The sequence below is a fragment of the Mus musculus genome, chromosome 6 (genome assembly GCF_000001635.26).
Source record: "Mus musculus strain C57BL/6J chromosome 6, GRCm38.p6 C57BL/6J".
NCBI classification, from domain to species: Eukaryota; Metazoa; Chordata; class Mammalia; order Rodentia; family Muridae; genus Mus; species Mus musculus.
In genome coordinates, this window is record NC_000072.6 from 149,484,796 (window position 1) to 149,503,972 (window position 19,177).

Sequence of the window (19,177 nt, forward strand, 5' to 3'; positions counted from 1 at the left end):
AGGGACACAGAAGACCTCAGTTTTCTTTAAGCAACTGGCCACTGGGAGTGTGATCATGCTCCAGTGAACATGGGCAACACAAATGAACTTGCTTTCTTTTCTTCTTTTTTTTGGGGGGGGGGCGGGTGGGGGGATCACAAAGGGAGAGGATGGTCCTGGGAAAGAGAGTGTGATTGGATGAATTATGTGAAATTTCCAAACAGTCAGTAAAAATACTATATTGGAAAAAGTGTAGTTCTTATTTTTCTATCTCCTGCTTCCCTCCAAGGTTTCCATACTAGTGTTTGGCCAGTCTACTTGTTATTTTTTGGTTAAATGAAGAGTTGATTCCCTTTGTTTTGCTAACTGTGTTTCTAGTTTTTGAATATATAGAGAATAATTTCTTGAATTTTCTATTTGTCTGGACCGGTTTAGCCTACCACTAACAATTTTATTTTAATAAAACTGTCTTACATTTCCTTCTTAGAGTGTGGTCTGAGGCCAGACCCTGGACATTCTTCTTTAGTTTGACTTGCATCATCTGTGTAGTGAAATGTTTAATAAAGCTTTTGTGTCTGGCTTTAAATGAAATGTATAGTAAAGCCTTTGCTATGTTTGGGTTAATCAATAGAGACTGAAAAATTGTTATGAGATTGTTTGAACCTTGAAGAAATGTTGTCTTTATAGAGGTCTGCACTTGGTGCTAAATGAGAGCTTACAGCTGCACTAATCCTAGTCCTAAGACACTCCTGGCAAACTTGAAATTTTTATTTTTGATTATGATTAGCCATTGTCAAAAGAGACTGAGATTTGTGTGGGTTGTCTGCTCTTATGAACAGCAAAGGCAAGATAACTTTGCCAGTGGAACATTTCCCAGCCCCGGTTAACTTTGTATGATGTTTGAATAAAGTAACTGGAGTGAGATAACCAGGTGTCACTCTTCCCTGAGTGACTGCACCCCTCTCCACCTCCGGAAAATGAAGGCTTAGCATCTTGGTGAGTTTCTCTCTCTACTGCCAATATGATCTATGGCCAATATCAGTCAATACATGTGTTTACAATGTGTTTAAAAAGAGGAAGAAGGGGTAGAAAAAGAGGAGGAAGGAGGAGAAAGAGAAGGAGGAGGAGGAAGAGCAAGAAGAGGAAGAAAAGAAGAAGGAGGAGGAAGAGCAAGAAGAGGAAGAAAAGAAGAAGGAGGAGGAAGAGCAAGAAGAGGAAGAAAAGAAGGAGGAGGAAGAGCAAGAAGAGGAAGAGAAGAAGGAGGAGGAAGAGGAGGAAGAGGAGGAGGAGAAGAAGAAGAAGAGGAGGAGGAGGAGAAGGAGGAGGAGGAGGAGGAGGAGGAGGAAGTCGTCATTAGTCACTACTGACTACTACCAACCTTTACCTTTGTTGGAAATCCTTAAAAATGCAAACCATTGGGTCTATATATTGGCTTTCTCCTTAAATGTTCAACTCAGTTTTAATTTTTCAGTTTCAAATTTTAATTTGTTTATTCATTATCTTTAATACCTATAGTAACCTAGGCAGATGCCTTTAAAACAAATAATATGTGCTCTTCTACTAGAGCTTTTATTTTCTTTTTCAAGAAGTGCACAAAAGTGAAATCGTTTAGCATGTAGTTTTTGAGACTGAATCCTTTTTTCCTGTCGTAATGCATTTGAGATTCATCTTTGTTGGATACTTCAACCTCAAATTTGTTCCTTTTTATAGCTGGATATTATTCTACTATATTAAAATATTACAGTTCTTTTAACTGATTGCCCTGGCTTTGATTCCCAACATCCACATGATGTCTGGCAAACATCTGTAACTCTAATTCTAGTGCCCTCTTCTGGCCTTTCTGGGCACTAGGCATGTAAGTGGTGTATATATATACATACAGGCAAAACACACATGCATATAATAAACATGAAATAAAACTATCATTTGCCAGTGTGTAATTCTGTGCTTTTTATTACTATAATAAGGTACCTGAGATAAGCTATTTTGCAAAGAAAAGAGAATGATTTAGTTTATAGTTCTGGAGATTCAGGGATATCCACTCAGCTCTGGTGAGGACCCTGTGGTGATGGTAGGAATGTCTGTATGAGAGAGGGATCACATTATCAAAGAGGAAGCCAGAGACATTTTGGTCCCATAATACCTTCTAAGGGTACACCTCCAGCTAACCTAAGAATCTCACGCTATGCCTACCCCTTAAATGTTCTACTTTCCTAGACTGTCACATGGAGGACCAAGCTCCCAACACATGCCCTTGAGAAACAAACCATATTCAAACTGTAGCATAGAGTAAAATAATTTTTCATTGTAATGAAGCCTAATATATAAAAAGTAAGTGTAGATAGAGAAACGAAGTCCAAGCACTGAGCTTTGGGCTACATCAGCATGGAGAGATTGGATAAGAGAAGGGGAAGTAGTGGAATAAACTAAAATAATAGTGGGGTAGAAGGAAAATAAAGGGAGAATGGTTCCTTGACAGCAAATGAAAAAAGTAGTTTTTAAGAAGAGAGTGATCAATAGTACAGTGATATTAAAGGGACAAAGAAGAATCTGAATTGACCATTGGATTTAGCAACATGTTGCTATTGGTTACCTTAATGAGAGAATTACAAAATACCTTGATTAGAGTTGACCTAAAAGGAAATACAGGAGTCCTATTATAAAAGATCTTAATAATTACTAACATTAATAATAATATTAATAATTTTAGGAAATCTTATGGAATCATCATTAATAATTAAGAATTCATCTATTTGTCTATATAGCATCACTACAAGACATCTTTGTTGTTCTGCAGAAATCTGCTCAAAGGGGTGGGCTAATACCTAGTGATTGTTGTATCTATTTAATAATAGCAGGAAAAGCATATTAATAGCAGGAATCTTTCCTAAAATGAAATTCTTCTCGGCCTTGCCTAGAGAATCAAATCCATCATTAACTTTACAGTCCATGGTGGAACCATGTCAGGACGATCACTTGCTAGTTTTTAGCTTCTCCTTGATGGCTCCTGGCAGAATAAATTTCCTTTCTTTTATAAAGTACCTAATCTCGGGCATTCTGTTATAGCATAAAAAGGGTCCATAATCATTATAGAAATTGAATTCAACAAGTATTTTTTGAAATCAAAGTAGATTATTGATGTGCTGATTTAACTACTGTTAGACCTGAATTTTCTTTAATATATTCTACCAAGTTGCAAGCTAAAACCATCTTATTTGACCTATTCTTGGTCTTGGCTGCCCATAATTTATCTTAAGCTACAATATCAGGAAATTTGTTAAAGCTATAAACATACCATTTCATATTAAGTAAGAATAATGTATTTACTAAAACTTGTTTATGTTTCTTACTTAAAACTTTTTAAATAATTGAAATTAGAAGTTTAGTGCAAACTTTATAAGTAGGTTCACCTCCATATTAGCATTTAATCATCACATATTAGCTGAATAACCTTAGACAGGTGGTTTATCTTGAACCTCAGTATTGTTGTCTAACAAATGAGACTAGTGGCAGCACCTGCTTTATGAGACTGTTGTATTAGTAAGTGGGAAACACTTGGAACAGTAACTATTGCAGAGCTAACTTTAGTTGTTATGTTATCTGAATGCTGTTTGTGTGAGTTTATTAGATATATTTAAGGTTTTCTTCAATATATCACTCTAAAAGTAGAGTTGCTATATCAGATCAAAAACTTTTAAAAGAAGACCTGTAGAAAGTTATATCACTTTTATAAGTGATCAAACAACTGTATGTTTCTATTAGTAAGAGAAAAAAGTTTTCCATTCCTGGCAGCCTGTGGTTCATGATTGGACTCCTAGCAACTTGGAATGTTGAGGCAGCACTAACAAGTTTGAAGCTAGCTTGGGTACATTGTGAAATCCTATCTTTAAAAAAAGAAAAGGGAAATATATCTATAAAAAGAAAGCCAGGTATAATGATTGCAGAATTTAAGAGGTGGAAGCAGGAAATAAGACATCAAAGGTCCTCTTCAGTTACATAGGGAGTTTTGGGCTCTTCTGAGTACATGAGTCTTTAGAAAATTATTCCCATTTCACCAAACCCCACGTATTAATCAGCTTTCTGTCACTGACAAAATACCTGACTCAAATACCTTTTAAGGAAGAAAAGGTCATTTTAGAGCATGATTTTAAAGATTTATGTCCATGGCCAATTGTTCCTCTTCCTTCTGGGCCTGTGGCAAGGTGGCCCCACATAGGAGAGCTTATAGCAGAACAAAATGCTCAAAACACAGTATCTGGGAGGCAAAGGAAAACAGAGAAGTGGGATTAGAATCCAGTATTCTCCTAAAGGATGTGTCCCAGTGAACTAACTTCTTCAGTCTTCTAAAGGTTTCACCACTTCCCAAAGCCCTCAAGATGCGAGTTATTAGGGGACATATAAGGTCCAAATAAGATGCCTGACATGCACTAAGCATTATAATTTTTTTAGGTTACTTATTTCATAGATAAACAGTGAATTTGTTTTAAAGAGACAGAGTCTCATTTTAGCCTGGATTGGCCTTAAACTGGCTACATAATTTTAATTCTTGATCTTCCTGATCCTATGCCCTGAATACTGGGCTTAGAGGTATGTACCATCATGCCTGGCACAATAATGATTTTTTAAAAGATTTGTTTATTTATTTATTTATTTATTTTATGTATATGTGTACACTGTGGCTGTTTAGATGGTTGTGAGTCATCATGTGGTTGCTAGGAATTGAATGCAGGACCTCTGCTTGCTCCAACCCCACTCCCTCCAGCCCAAAGATTTATTTATTATTATATATAAGTACACTGTAGCTGTTCTCAGACACACCAGAAGAGGGCGTCAGATCTCATTATGGATGGTTGTGAGCTACCATATGGTTGCTGGGATTTGAACTCAGGACCTTCAGAAGAGCAGTCAGTGCTCTTAACCACTGAGCCATCTCTCCAGCCCTCAATAATGATATTTTGAAATGAGTTTTTGAGATCATTCTTGCACAAAGGTTGGCATGCAGTAGATATCCAGAAAAGAAAAAGAGCCAAAGAATAAGAAGCATACCACTTTTATTCATGTGTAGAGTAAATATCATAAATTAAATATGAAATTAAGGAATAATTTATGCCTTAAAGTTTACACCTTTATTGGATTTTAGTGTTATACTATTAGTGTGTGCTAAATGCTAATTGAGTTTTCCTAATGTTTTGGTATGAGTTTTCCATCCTGCCTATCATTGGCCTATTGGATTTGTTTTTCTCATTGAGGTTTTGGTGATTTTGTTTTTAAATTTACTGACTATTTCCTATTGACTATGTTATAGCAATTTTAAATTAGTATCTTACCCTGTCTTTTTCTTTTGACCCTTCTCAAATTACAGAAATTCACTGCCCATTGTTATGTTCTAATTTTCACTTTTGAGTTCTTCATCATTCTGTTGTGTTTTTATATTCTGGACTTCTCTCTTTGAGAGATATCTCCCTATTTCTATTCTGTTTTGTTGTTATTTGTATCTACTCTGACATCAAGGAACACTATTTAATTATTACTATATCATCATGTGTATTAAGTTTATAAGTGTTATGTTATCTTTTTTTCTTATGTTTCAGTTATTTGGTAGCTCTTCTATTCTTAATGCATCTCTAAATGGTCTGATTTAGTTTTTAAGTTATCAGTGCCCATGTGTTCTTGATAGACTAGTTTCAAAGACAGGTTCAAGTTTTTTGTTTCAAACTGCTATTGTTAGTATCTTGATAGTCATAGCTTTAAGAAAGTGGGTACACCGGGAGTGGTGGCGCACGCCTTTAATCCCAGCACTCGGGAGGCAGAGGCAGGCAGATTTCTGAGTTCGAGGACAGCCTGGTCTACAAAGTGAGTTCCAGGACAGCCAGGGCTACACAGAGAAACCCTGTCTCAAAAAAAAACAAAAAACAAAAAAACAAAAAAACAAAAAAAAAGAAAGTGGGTACATCTATGAAACACTTCCTGCACCTAAGGCTAAGAGATCATTTCAGAAGAGAAGGCAGGAAATACTATAGGAGTCAGAGGATCAGGAAGTTTGCTGTGAGACTGTGTCTTCTAGGAATATCAGAAACTACATTCGTTAAGACTCACCAACATGAGTGCCTAAACAGAAGTTGAACATAGACAACAATAGACATAATAAAGTGGATGGGGGAAAGACCCTGAAGCTTCAGTCCTACACAAAGAACTACAGACCACTAAGGAATGCTGAGAGTGGAAGAAATACCCTTTTCTAGAGAAGAGCCTACCAATTGGTTATCTTGTACCATATGGTCATTCCTGAAAACACACATAAAAGTAGCATTGTACAGACTGAGCTTGTGGTATTTATATATTTAAGAATCTGTGTGTGTGTGTGTGTGTGTGTGTGTGTGTGTGTGTGTGTGTAAAATAAAAATTAATGAAAAAGAGCCTGTAAGTTTACAGGAGAGTAAGGAAAGGTATATGGGAGGGTATAAAGGGAGGAAAGGGAAGGGGGACATGATGTAATTATATTATAATCTCAAAAATAAAAAAATAATTAAAAAAGAAATATTTGTTTCAGTTGTCTAAAGGAAAGAATTATGTTTATCACCTGCTCCAAATTAAATTAATTGCTTTTCATATGAATTTTCTAAAATAAAATATGGAAACCAATGATTTTTTAAATTTTTATTTATTTTTATTTTATGTGCATTCATGTTTTGCCCGCATGTATAGCTGTGTAGATCCTGGAGTTACACACAGCTGTGAACTGCCCCATGTGGGTGCTGGGAATTGAACTTGGGTCCTCTGGAAGAGTGCTCTTAACCACGGTGTCATCTCTTTAGCCCCCAATTTATAGCCAGTTATTGAAAACAAAATATGAAGTTTCTTTAGTATTTTAAATATAGAAAGCTAACAATACCTAAATATTCCAGTCTTACCTTTTTTGTTGGTTTTGTTTTTTGGGACAGGTCACACTATGTATTCTTTACTGGCCTGGAACTTGCTATGTAGGCCAGGCTGGCCTCAAACTCATAGAGCTTTTTCTGCCTCTGCCTTTACTGAAGTTTTTAACCCAGTGAATTGTGGGAAATTAGACTTACCTTAGTAGCTTGTTTGTATAAACCCATTTCAGCATGATTTTTGTCTCTGATGATAAGAATGTTCTTCTCCCATATAGAAGGATAAGACTTTTCTCTACTGGACACTTTAGGTTGAAAAGGAAGGGCAGGAAGCCCTTCCTGAGTCTGTTGGTTCTCTAGTGCTTTCAACTGAAAATAATCAAGATGTGAACATGACATATACTGATTCCTACACAGGCCCTGATCATCTTGTCTTACCTTTTTACATTTTACTTAGTTTTTTGCTTTTTAATTTTATGCCACATTTAAATCATGGTTGGCTAGCTTTGTGGTTTATGTCATCCACCCTGTTTTTAAGGAGAGAGAGGGAAAGAGAGGAGAGGGAAGGGGGAGGGGGAAAGACAAGAGGTGGGAGGGAGGAAGGGAAGGGGAGGGGCTATAAGTCGAACTGTCCTTTAGGCAAGAGGGTTATTAACATCATTGACACACACACAAAAACCACAGCTTGTTGTAACCCCCGAATTACTGATACTAGAGAGACTTCAGTATTGTACAGTTTGCCTCTGCGTTTCCCGCCAGAGGCTCCCATCCTCCCTCCCCATCCCCCAGCTGCAAGCAGGATATGCAGAGAGCTGGTTTCTGTGCTGTGTCCTCCTGCAGTAGCCTCTTCCCCTCCCCTAGCTGTAGAGCACCACTACCCATAAAACTCCCCTTAATGAGGACATTCTGAGTAGACCACACTTCTCCCTGCCTTTGTGTCTCCAAAATCCAACACTCCTCCTGGTAACTCTCCAGGAGCCTGTCCTGGAGACCTTAGAGAAATGACAAGGGAAACCTTGGAAAAAGTAAAAAGTAAACAGAGGTCAGGTCACAGACAGTTATGACTGACCATAAAATTAGTCCTTGAACAGACAGCCATTAACCCCCACTCCCGCTTCAGTACTATTCCACCCTCTACTCTCCTTTTCTGTGAATATTCACACTATTCCTCCTAACTATACTGTATATAAACCCAATGCTTTCTGGACTCAGGGGCTTGCCAGCATTCACGCAGTGAATGATCGCTAGGTGAGCGATCCAACTTGAACCTCTTTTTATTTGAGGATGTCTATTTATCTTTCAAGCTATGGGACACAAAGATGTTTCTCCCTCTCTCATTAACTGCACTCATTCTTTTTTTTTTTTTAAGATTTATTTATTATATGTAAGTACACTGTAGCTGTCTTCAGATACTCCAGAAGAGGGCGCCAGATCTTGTTACGGATGGTTGTGAACCACCATGTGGTTGCCGGGAATTGAACTCAGGACTTTAGGAAGAGCAATCAGTGCTCTTAACCGCTGAGCCATCTCTCCAGCCCCAACTGCACTCATTCTTAAGAGCGATGCCCTATCAATCATAAATTAGAATGGGTGAATCATTAGTGCATGTTTCTACAGAGATGGAAACTGAATAAAGAATGAAGATATGTGGAGTGGAGGTCAACAATAAAGAGTTTTTAAACAATGGAGAATTTTACATAGGGCTTCCATAGGTTATAAAATTAATTGGCCTTCTTCTTATTGCTATGATCTGCCTAGCCCTACCCCTGCTAAATAATCACTATTGACAGTTTGGGGAGAATTTTCACAAATATATTTAAATAACACGAAAGTGAAGTTTGTTTGTATATGCATGTACACATGTATGCACTTCTTTAATTTTATTCATTTTTACTGTTTTGTTTTTTGAAATAGGCTGCTATATAGCCCAACCTGTGCATGAGTCCCTGATCCTCCTCCTTCTGCCCTCTATGCCCTGGAAATCCAGATGTGTACCATAATACCCAGACCCTCCCCCTTATTAATTTATTTTTAAATATAAATTTTTACTTTACAAATATTTGTTTTTATTTTATGAGTATGGATATCTGAGTTGCATGCCTGTTGCCTGTGGAGACTGAAGACGGCATGGAATATGCTGAATTGGAGTTACAGATGGTTGCGAGCTGTCTTGTGAGTTCTAGGAATCCAATCCATGTCCTCTGGAAGAGCAGCAAATGCTCTTAACCACTGAGCCATCTCTCTAGTCCACTCCCTTATTTTTAATTCACATGAGATCCTACTGTGCATACTAGTGTACAGCTTACTTTCACATGTAATGATATACTGTAGCTATACTTCTCTTTTAATACATTAAAGTTTCTTCTGATTTTTAAATAGTTTTGCAATTTAAAGATATTAATTTATTTCAGCATTCTCTAAATAGCAAAAACTATAGCCTATTTCCCATTCTTTGTGTGAATAAACATGAATTTGCTTAGCTTTTTATTTATTTCTTTGAAAATATGTTTAAGAATAATTTTTAAATGTCAGATTGCTGGGTCAGGTATTTGTGATTTAAAAGTTTTAATAGATATCATTAAATTGTCATCTTAAAAGGCAGTACCAGGCTGGTGAGATGGCTCAGTGGGTAAGAGCACCCGACTGCTCTTCCGAAGGTCCGGAGTTCAAATCCCAGCAACCACATGATGGCTCACAACCATCCGTAATGAGATCTGACTCCCTCTTCTGGAGTGTCTGAAGACAGCTACAGTGTACTTACATATAACCAATAAATAAATCTAAAAAAAAAAAAAAAGGCAGTACCAATTTAAATGTAGGAAATCATTCTATTATATAACTGCCAGTTTTTTTGTGTACATTTACCGAAACCTAGAATAGGGAAGCTTTATTCTGATTTTTGTATTGTTTCAGAACAACGAGATGGTGGAGCTACAGAGAATACGAATGAAAGATGAAATCCGAGAATATAAATTCCGGGAGGCCCGACTCCTTCAGGACTACACAGAATTGGAAGAAGAAAATATCACATTGCAGAAACTAGTGTCCACATTGAAGCAGAACCAGGTGAGACTTAAGATTTTTAAAAAATTATACCACAGATGGATTCACATGTTCTAATAAATGAGGTTCACTCTTACCTTTCTTTTTTTCAAAAGATTTGTCTTTACTATTTGTGGTCTGTGTATGAGCACACACAGAAGTCCTCTTAACTGCTGAGTCATCGCTTCGGCTCTATACATTATTTCTTAAGAAAGAGCCTGCCAGGATTTTTTTCTTATACTCCTTTAATTTGTATACTGGAATTTCTCAATTTTCCTTTGTCAGCTAAATTGTATAAGAAAAAAAAAGCCATATAAGTAGTATACTTTACAATACTGTTTATAAGTAAGAAGAATGCTCATTTATTTTAGCTCCATGCTAATTTGTTTTAGTAGTAAGTCAAATTCATTCTAATAAATTTAACTTAGCAACTTCTCATTGTTGCTGGGTATACTCACTTGTTTTACATGGCATCCTCAAGATCTTCCTATAAATACTTGTCTTCCTCCTCTTCTCCTTCCTTTCCTTTTCCTTCTCTGTGCCCCTCCACTCTCTTCCCTTTACTTTCATGCCTCCTCCCCATTCTCCCTTCCTTTACCCAATTCCTTCTTTCTTCCCTTTCCTTCCTTTCTCTCTTCCCTCTTTCTTTCATTTCTTTCCTTTTTTGTCTCCTTTGCCTTTCTCTCATCATCTCTCCTCCCCCTCCCTTCCTTCCCTTCTTTTTCTTTGTTTTCTTTCCATTTCCTTCATCTCTCCTTCTTTTCTTCCTTATCATCCTCCTCCTTCTTGTCTGTCTGTCTGTCTCATTTTTGGGACAAATTGTTCTCAGTGCATATAGAAAAGTATAAATTGATAGGAAGAAAATTGTGAGAAAAAAATGTTCAATTTGTTTTTTAGCTGTAACTTCATTATAAAAGTCCCTTGTAATTTACATTTTTTTCCTGGAATGAGGCCTAGATGTTGTCTTAGTTTCTTTTTGTTGCTGTAATACAATGTCCTTTATAAGGCAAAAACAAAGGAGAAAGGATTTGTTTTGGTTTACAGTTGTTGGGGACATAGTCCATAATGGGAGAGAATGCATAGTAACAATCATGAAAGACATGGCAACAGAAACACGAGGTTGAATGGTCATATTACATTTGCCTCTGGAAAGCAGAGAGTGATCAGGTAGTAAGCCTGGGCTATAACGCCTCAAGGTATAACCCCAGTGAACAACTTCTACCATCAAGACAATCTTCTAAAAGTTCCACAACCTTCCCAAGCAGAACCACTAGGTAGGAGTCATGAATTCAAACATGTGACCATGTAGGGTGCATTTAACATTCAAACCACAACATTCTTGCCCCTCTAGGCTCATGATCATCTCTTGGTGCAAATGTATTTAGTCTAACTAAATCCTGCAGCCTCATGTCTGCCATCTGGAGCTTGTGGTGAAATTGGCTGGGCCCCATTCTTCTAGCTCTGCCTTCTGCAGCACACACAGCCTACAGCTTTCCTTAGCAAATGTCTCCTGGTCCTTGTATCTTCAATATTCTGAGTCTCTGCTATAACTTAGTATTCACCTTCACAGCTTCCTTCACACAGGAGTCTCTCAAGGCCTTCTTTCTGGAACTTTATTCATAGCACATACTCTTTTGTCTCAGTAGTTCTTTGAAACTGTAGAAGGAGACTTCATGAACTTTTCAGTATTGCATCTCTCATGCCTGCAAAGCCAGTGCCACATGGTACTAGCAGACACTAGTAAGTTCTGGTGCCACTTTGGATGGAATCTGGCTCCTTCATATCACAGTTGTTATCAGATTCTGTGTGCTGACCCTTGGGAAGTATTTCCCTATGTAATTGCTTTCCAGAAGCTGAAGTCACATGAACCGTGGCGCTTAGACTTTCTCCTTTTGAAAAGAACACTTTTTAAAAACACCTCTTTACCTCAATTATTATTCTTTATCACTTCAGACCTACACAAAAAAAGTAATAGCCATGCCACATGTAGAATTCTGTCATGCCTACTTATCTCACTAACAAAACATGGCAAGTTCATTACATTTTAATTCAGGCCTAAACAAATTCTCAGGACATAGGCAGAACGTCCCTAGATGCTTTCTAGGCTATCACATGAATAGCCTGGTGCCTAGTTCCTGATAGACTCTGTTCCCCTCTGAAATATCATAAGCCATCTCACTACTATCAGCATTTCTCTCTTTATTTGGTTTTCCAAATTCCCACCAGAACAACCCATTAATCTTTGTTTACACCATTCAAGAGCTTTTGTAGATTCTCCCAACAAACCAGTTCCCAATGCTTAAGAATCTCATGGTCAGGTTTATGACAACAGTAACCTTACTTCTTGGTGCCAAATTCTGTCTTATCTACTTTCTTTTTGCTGTGATTAAAATACTCTGTAAAAAAGCAACTTAGTGGAAAAAAGGTTTGTTTTGTCTTTTAGAACTTGGAGGCTAACAGTCCATCACAATGGAGAAGACATGGTTGCAGATAGAGAAGGCATAAAAGCCAGAGCATGAAGCTAGCCAGATTATAAGTACTTAAGGTCTATCCCTAGTAACTCACTTTTCTACCTCCCAATGGTTCCATAACCTTTCCAAATAACGCCTCCATCAGGTGACTAAGTGTTTAAACATGAGTATATTGGGGGATATTTCACATTCAAATCACAATAGATGGTTTAGTGTTCCTAATTGGTTTGCACTGTGAGTTTTCACAATTACTGTTGTTTGTATTCTTGGATTTGCAATATGATAATTTGTCTATGAATTTTCTCAAATAATTTATTAAAGATGAACTAAAAGTTCAAATCTCTCAGAGGGTCTTGCTCTATAAAATAAATTTAAAGCTATTTACATCTAATTTAAACCTATTATAGTCACTCAGTCAGGAGATCAACCAAGTACCAGACACAGTATTAAGCCGGTGAGATATGGGAATCTATAGAGTATGACTCTTGACTTTGGTAAATTTGGAAACAACCCACAATGCATGATTCTACTTTTCTCCCTTTTTAGTTTGGTACCTAGGTCTAAAATGTTGAGTTTTAGAAAAGTAAGGGTCAACGGGGGATGGAAAAACTCAAAAGAGAAAATAAATCCAAAGGCTGACAAAATTGAAAATTGATTTCTGATCATAGCTTCTATCCTCTTCCCTTTCTCCCTGCCTCCAGCTTTTGAGTGTTGCAGAAATAAGATGTCTTCTTAGGAATGTGAGGGAAGGCACTGATTCAGCCAATCAAGAGGGTTACTAGGATACCCCATGTATATTCACATCATTCTTTCCACTATGTGTACTGAGTTTCCTATGCAACAGCTGATAGACAATCACACACACAAGGCACTTAGGTCTGATGTGGCTGGAATAAGTAAGTTCTAATGGAGAAATTTAGACTTGAGAAATACATTTTTTTTTTCTAAATAGAATCCTCAGATACTTAAAAACTATAAGGATATATTTGTTGGTATGTATATTTGTGTGTGGAGCACTTAGTGATAAAGAACACAGAAGATTTTAAGACAAGTTCACTTAAATTAGTAGTGTTTTACGTGGTTATTCCATTGACTTCTGTGGTCCTAATGGCACCTCTGCACAGGCAGGAATGAACAGTGTGTGGAGTATCTGAAACTGCATGTAATTTGCCTAGACAGTTAATTAGGCCACTGTTAGGTATCCTTAGAAGAGTGCCAAGATGCCTGGGAGTGTTTATTAGCCCAGATGATAGTTGAAACATGAGAACTCAGTTTTAAGAGAAATTTATCCCATATACAGACACCAAACCCAGACACTATTGCGATGCCAGGAAGTGATTGCTGACAGGAGCCTGGTATAGCTGTCTCCAGAGAGGGTCTGCGAGAGCCTGACAAATCAGAGGCATATGCTCACAGCCAACCATTGGACTTAAAGGACTGAAGGAGCTGAAGGGGTTTGCAACCCCATAGGAAGAACAACAATACCAACCAACCAGACCTCCCAGAGCTTCCAGAGACTAAACCATCAACCAAAGAGTACACATGGAGGGGCCCATGGCTCCAGTTGTATATATAGCAGAGGATGACCTTATCTGGCATCAGTGGTAGGGGAGGCCCTTGGTCCTGTGAAGGCTCGATGTCCCAGTGTAGGGGAATACCAGGTGGTGAAATGGAAGTGTGGGTGGGTGAGGGAGCATCCTCATAGAAGCAGTGGAGTTGGGGTGAGATAGGGGGTTTACAGAGGGGAAACCAGGAAAGGGGATAACATTTGAAATGTAAATAAATAAAATATCCAATAAAAAAAGAAAAAAATAGTACAGCATTAAAAAAAGAGAGAAATGAGGCAAGAGCCACAGAGCTTCTGAGGCGGCGCCATTTTCGGCTCCAGACAACCGGCCACCTTCCTGGCCAAAGCAACACAGCTTCTGGGAAAGATCCTGTTTTGGGCCTTCATCTTCAGCCAGGAGGAGGTCCAAACACCAAATAACTGTGCACCTTCCCTGAAAGAGGAGAGCTTGCCTGCAGAGACTGCTCTGACCACTGAAACTCAGAGGAGAGAGCTAGTCTCCCATGTCTGCTGATAGAGGGTAACAAAATCACCAGAGGAACAATCTCTAAACAAAGACAACTATAACAACTAACTCCAGAGATTGCCAGATGGCGAAAGGTAAACGTAAGAATCCTACTAACAGAAACCAGGACCACTCACCATCATCAGAACCCAGAACGCCCACTTCGCCCAGTCCAGGGCACCCTAACACACCTGAAAAGGTAGACCTGGATTTAAAAGCATATCTCATGATGATGGTAGAGGACATAAAGAAGGACTTTAATAACTCACTTAAAGAAATACAGGAGAACACTGCTAAAGAGTTACAAGTCCTTAAAGAAAAACAGGAAAACACAACCAAACAGATAGAAGTCCTTATAGAAAAACAGGAAAACACAACCAAACAGATGATGGAAATGAACAAAGCCATACTAGACCTAAAAAGGGAAGTAAACACAATAAAGAAAACCCAAAGTGAGGCAACGCTGGAGATAGAAACCCTAGGAAAGAAATCTGGAACCATAGATGCGAGCATCAGCAACAGAATACAAGAGATGGAAGAGAGAATCTCAGGTGCAGAAGATTCCATAGAGAACATCGGCACAACAATCAAAAAAAAAATGGAAAATGCAAAAAGATCCTAACTCAAAACATCCAGGAAATCCAGGACACAATGAGAAGACCAAAGCTACGGATAATAGGAGTGGATGAAAATGAAGATTTTCAACTCAAAGGACCAGCAAACATCTTCAACAAAATTATTGAAGAAAACTTCCCAAATCTAAAGAAAGAGATGCCCATGAACATACAAGAAGCCTACAGAACTCCAAATAGACTAGACCAGAAAAGAAATTCCTCCCGACACATAATAATCAGGACATCAAATGCACTAAATAAAGATAGAATACTAAAAGCAGTAAGGGAAAAAGGTCAAGTAACATTATAAAGGCAAGCCTATCAGAATTACACCAGATTTTTCACCAGAGACTATGAAAGCCAGAAGAGCCTGGACAGATGTTATACAGACACTAAGAGAACACAAATTCCAGCCCAGGCTACTATACCCAGCCAAACTCTCAATTTCCATAGATGGAGAAACCAAAGTATTCCACGACAAAACTAAATTCACCCATTATCTCTCCACGAATCCAGCCCTTCAAAGGATAATAACAGAAAAAAACCAATACAAGGACGGGAACCACGCCCTAGAAAAAACAAGAAGATAATCCCTCAACAAAACTAAAAGAAGACAGCCACAAGAACAAAATGCCAACTTTAACAACAAAAATAACAGGAAGCAACAATTACTTTTCCTTAATATCTCTTAATATCAATGGACTCAACTCCCCAATAAAAAGACATAGATTAACAAACTGGCTACACAAACAAGACCCAACATTTTGCTGCTTACAGGAAACTCATCTCAGAGAAAAAGATAGACACTACCTCAGAATGAAAGGCTGGAAAACAATTTTCCAAGGAAATGGTATGAAGAAACAAGCTGGAGTAGCCATTCTAATATCTAACAAAATCGACTTCCAACCCAAAATAATCAAAAAAGACAAGGAGCGGCACTTCATACTCATCAAAGGTAAAATCCTCCAAGAGGAACTCTCAATTCTGAATATTTATGCTCCAAATACAAGGACAGCCACATTCATTAAAGAAACTTTAGTAAAGCTCAAAGCACACATTGCACCTCACACAATAATAGTGGGAGACTTCAACACACCACTTTCACCAATGGACAGATCATGGAAACAGAAACTAAACAGAGACATAGTGAAACTAACAGAAGTGATGAAACAAATGGACTTAACAGATATCTACAGAACATTTTATCCTAAAACAAAAGGATATACCTTCTTCTCAGCACCTCATGGTACCTTCTCTAAAATTGACCACATAATTGGTCACAAAACAAGCCTCAACAGATACAAAAATATTGAAATTGTCCCATGCATCCTATCAGATCACCATGGACTAAGGCTGATCTTCAATAACAAAATAAATAATAGAAAGCCAACATTCACGTGGAAACTGAACAACACTCTTCTCAATGATACCTTGGTCAAGGAAGGAATAAAGAAAGAAATTAAGGACTTTTTGGAGTTTAATGAAAATGAAGCCACAACATTCCCAAACTTATGGGACACAATGAAAGCATTTCTAAGAGGAAAACTCATAGCTCTGAGTGCCTCCAAAAAGAAACTAGAGAGAGCACACATTAGCAGCTTGACAACACACCTAAAAGGTCTAGAAGAAAAGGAAGCAAATTCACCCAAGAGGAGTAGAAGGCAGGAAATAATCAAACTCAGGGCTGAAATCAACCAAGTGGAAACAAGAAGAACTATTTAAAGAATCAACCAATCAAGGAGCTGGTTCTTTGAGAAAATCAACAAGATAGATAAACCCTTAGCCAGACTCACTAGGGGGCACAGGGAAAGCATCCTAATTAACAAAATCAGAAATGAAAAGGGAGACATAACAACAGATCCTGAAGAAATCCAAAACACCATCAGATCCTTCTACAAAAGGCTATACTCAAAAAAACTGGAAAACCTGGATGAAATGGACAAGTTTCTAGACAGATACCAGGTACCAAAGCTAAATCAAGATCAGGTTAATGATCTCAACAGTCCTATATCCCCTAAAGAAATAGAAGCAGTCATTAATAGTCTCCCAGCCAAAAAAAGCCCAGGACCAGACGGGTTTAGTGCAGAGTTCTATCAGACCTTCAAAGAAAACCTAATTCCAGTTCTTCACAAACTATTCCACAAAATAGAAACAGAAGGTACTCTACCCAACTCATTCTATGAAGCCACAATTACTCTGATACCTAAACCACAAAAAGACCCAACAAAGATAGAGAACTTCAGACCAATTTCCCTTATGAATATCGATGCAAAAATACTCAATAAAGTTCTTGCTAACCGAATCCAAGAACATGTCAAAACAATCATCCATCCTGACCAAGTAGGTTTTATCCCAGGGATGCAGGGATGGTTCAATATACGGAAATCCATCAACGTAATCCAGTATATAAACAAACTCAAAGACAAAAACCACATGATCATCTCGTTAGATGCTGAGAAAGCATTTGACAAAATCCAACACCCATTCATGATAAAAGTCTTGGAAAGATCAGGAATTCAAGGCCCATACCTAAACATGATAAAAGCAATCTACAGCAAACCAATAGCCAACATCAAAGTAAATGGTGAGAAGCTGGAAGCAATCCCACTAAAATCAGGGACTAGACAAGGCTGTCCACTCTCCCCCTACCTATTCAACATTGTACTTGAAGTCCTAGCCAGAGCAATTAGACAACAAAAGGAGATCAAGGGGATTCAAATTGGAAAGGAAGAAGTCAAAATATCACTTTTTGCAGATGATATGATAGTATATATAAGTGACCCTAAAAATTCCACCAGAGAACTCCTAAGCCTGATAAACAGCTTCAATGAAGTAGCTGGATATAAAATTAACTCAAACAAGTCAATGGTCTTTCTGTACACAAAGGATAAACAGGCTGAGAAAGAAATTAGGGACACAACACCCTTCTCAATAGTCACAAATAATATAAAATACCTTGGTGTGACTCTAACTAATGAAGTGAAAGACCTGTATAAGAACTTCAAAGTTCTGAAGAAAGAAATCAAAGAAGATCTCAGAAGATGGAAAGATCTCCCATGCTCATGGATTGGCAGGATCAACATTGTAAAAATGGCTATCTTGCCAAAAGCAATCTACAGATTCAATGCAATCCCCATCAGAATTCCAACTCAATTCTTCAACGAATTAGAAGGGGCAATCGGCAGATTCATCTGGAATAACAAAAAACCGAGGAAAGCAAAAACTCTTCTCAAGGATAAAAGAACCTCTGGTGGAATCACCATGCCGGACCTAAAACTGTACTACAGAGCAATTGTGATCAAAACTGCATGGTACTGGTATAGTGACAGACAAGTAGACCAATGGAACAGAATTGAAGACCCAGAGATGAATACACACACCTATGGTCACTTGATCTTTGACAAGGGAGCTAAAACCATCCAGTGGAAAAAAGACAGCATTTTCAACAAATGGTGCTGGCACAACTGGCGGTTATCATGCAGAAGAATGCGAATTGATCCATTTCTATCTCCTTGTACTAAGGTCAAATCTAAGTTGATTAAGGAACTCCACATAAAACCAGAGACACTGAAACTTATAGAGGAGAAAGTAGGGAAAAGCCTCGAAGATATGGGTACAGGGGAAAAATTCCTGAATAGAACAGCAATGGCTTGTGCTGTAAGATCAAGAATCGATAAATGGGACCTCATAAAATTGCAAAGCTTCTGCAAAGCAAAAGACACCGTCAATAAGACAAAAAGGCCACCAACAGATTGGGAAAGGATCTTTACCTATCCCAAATCGGATAGGGGACTAATATCCAATATATATAAAGAACTCAAGAAGGTGGACTCCAGAAAATCAAATAACCCCATTAAAAAATGGGGCTCAGAGCTGAACAAAGAATTCTCACCTGAGGAATACCGAATGGCAGAGAAGCACCTGAAAAAATGTTCAACATCCTTAATCATCAGGGAAATGCAAATCAAAACAACACTGAGATTCCACTTCACTCCAGTCAGAATGGCTAAGATCAAAAACTCAGGTGACAGCAGATGCTGGCGAGGATGTGGAGAAAGGGGAACACTCCTCCATTGTTGGTGGGATTGCAAGCTTGTACAACCACTCTGGAAATCAGTCTGGCGGTT

At 38.0% G+C, this 19,177-nt stretch overlaps 1 protein-coding gene across 14 annotated transcripts in view; it reads left to right on the forward strand.

Moving 5' to 3' along the window:
- Bicd1 (BICD cargo adaptor 1) overlaps nt 1-19,177 on the forward strand; it is a 154,506-nt gene that overhangs the window by 75,972 nt on the left and 59,357 nt on the right. For all 14 annotated transcript variants that reach the window (XR_003956156.1, XR_869604.3, XM_006507014.4 and 11 more), the window contains exon 3: nt 9,765-9,917. Coding sequence is in view for 12 of the 14 variants with exons in the window: in XM_006507014.4 (XP_006507077.1) it covers nt 9,765-9,917 (153 nt within the window). In the remaining 2 variants the exon portion in view is untranslated. The remainder of the gene's footprint in view (nt 1-9,764; nt 9,918-19,177) is intronic.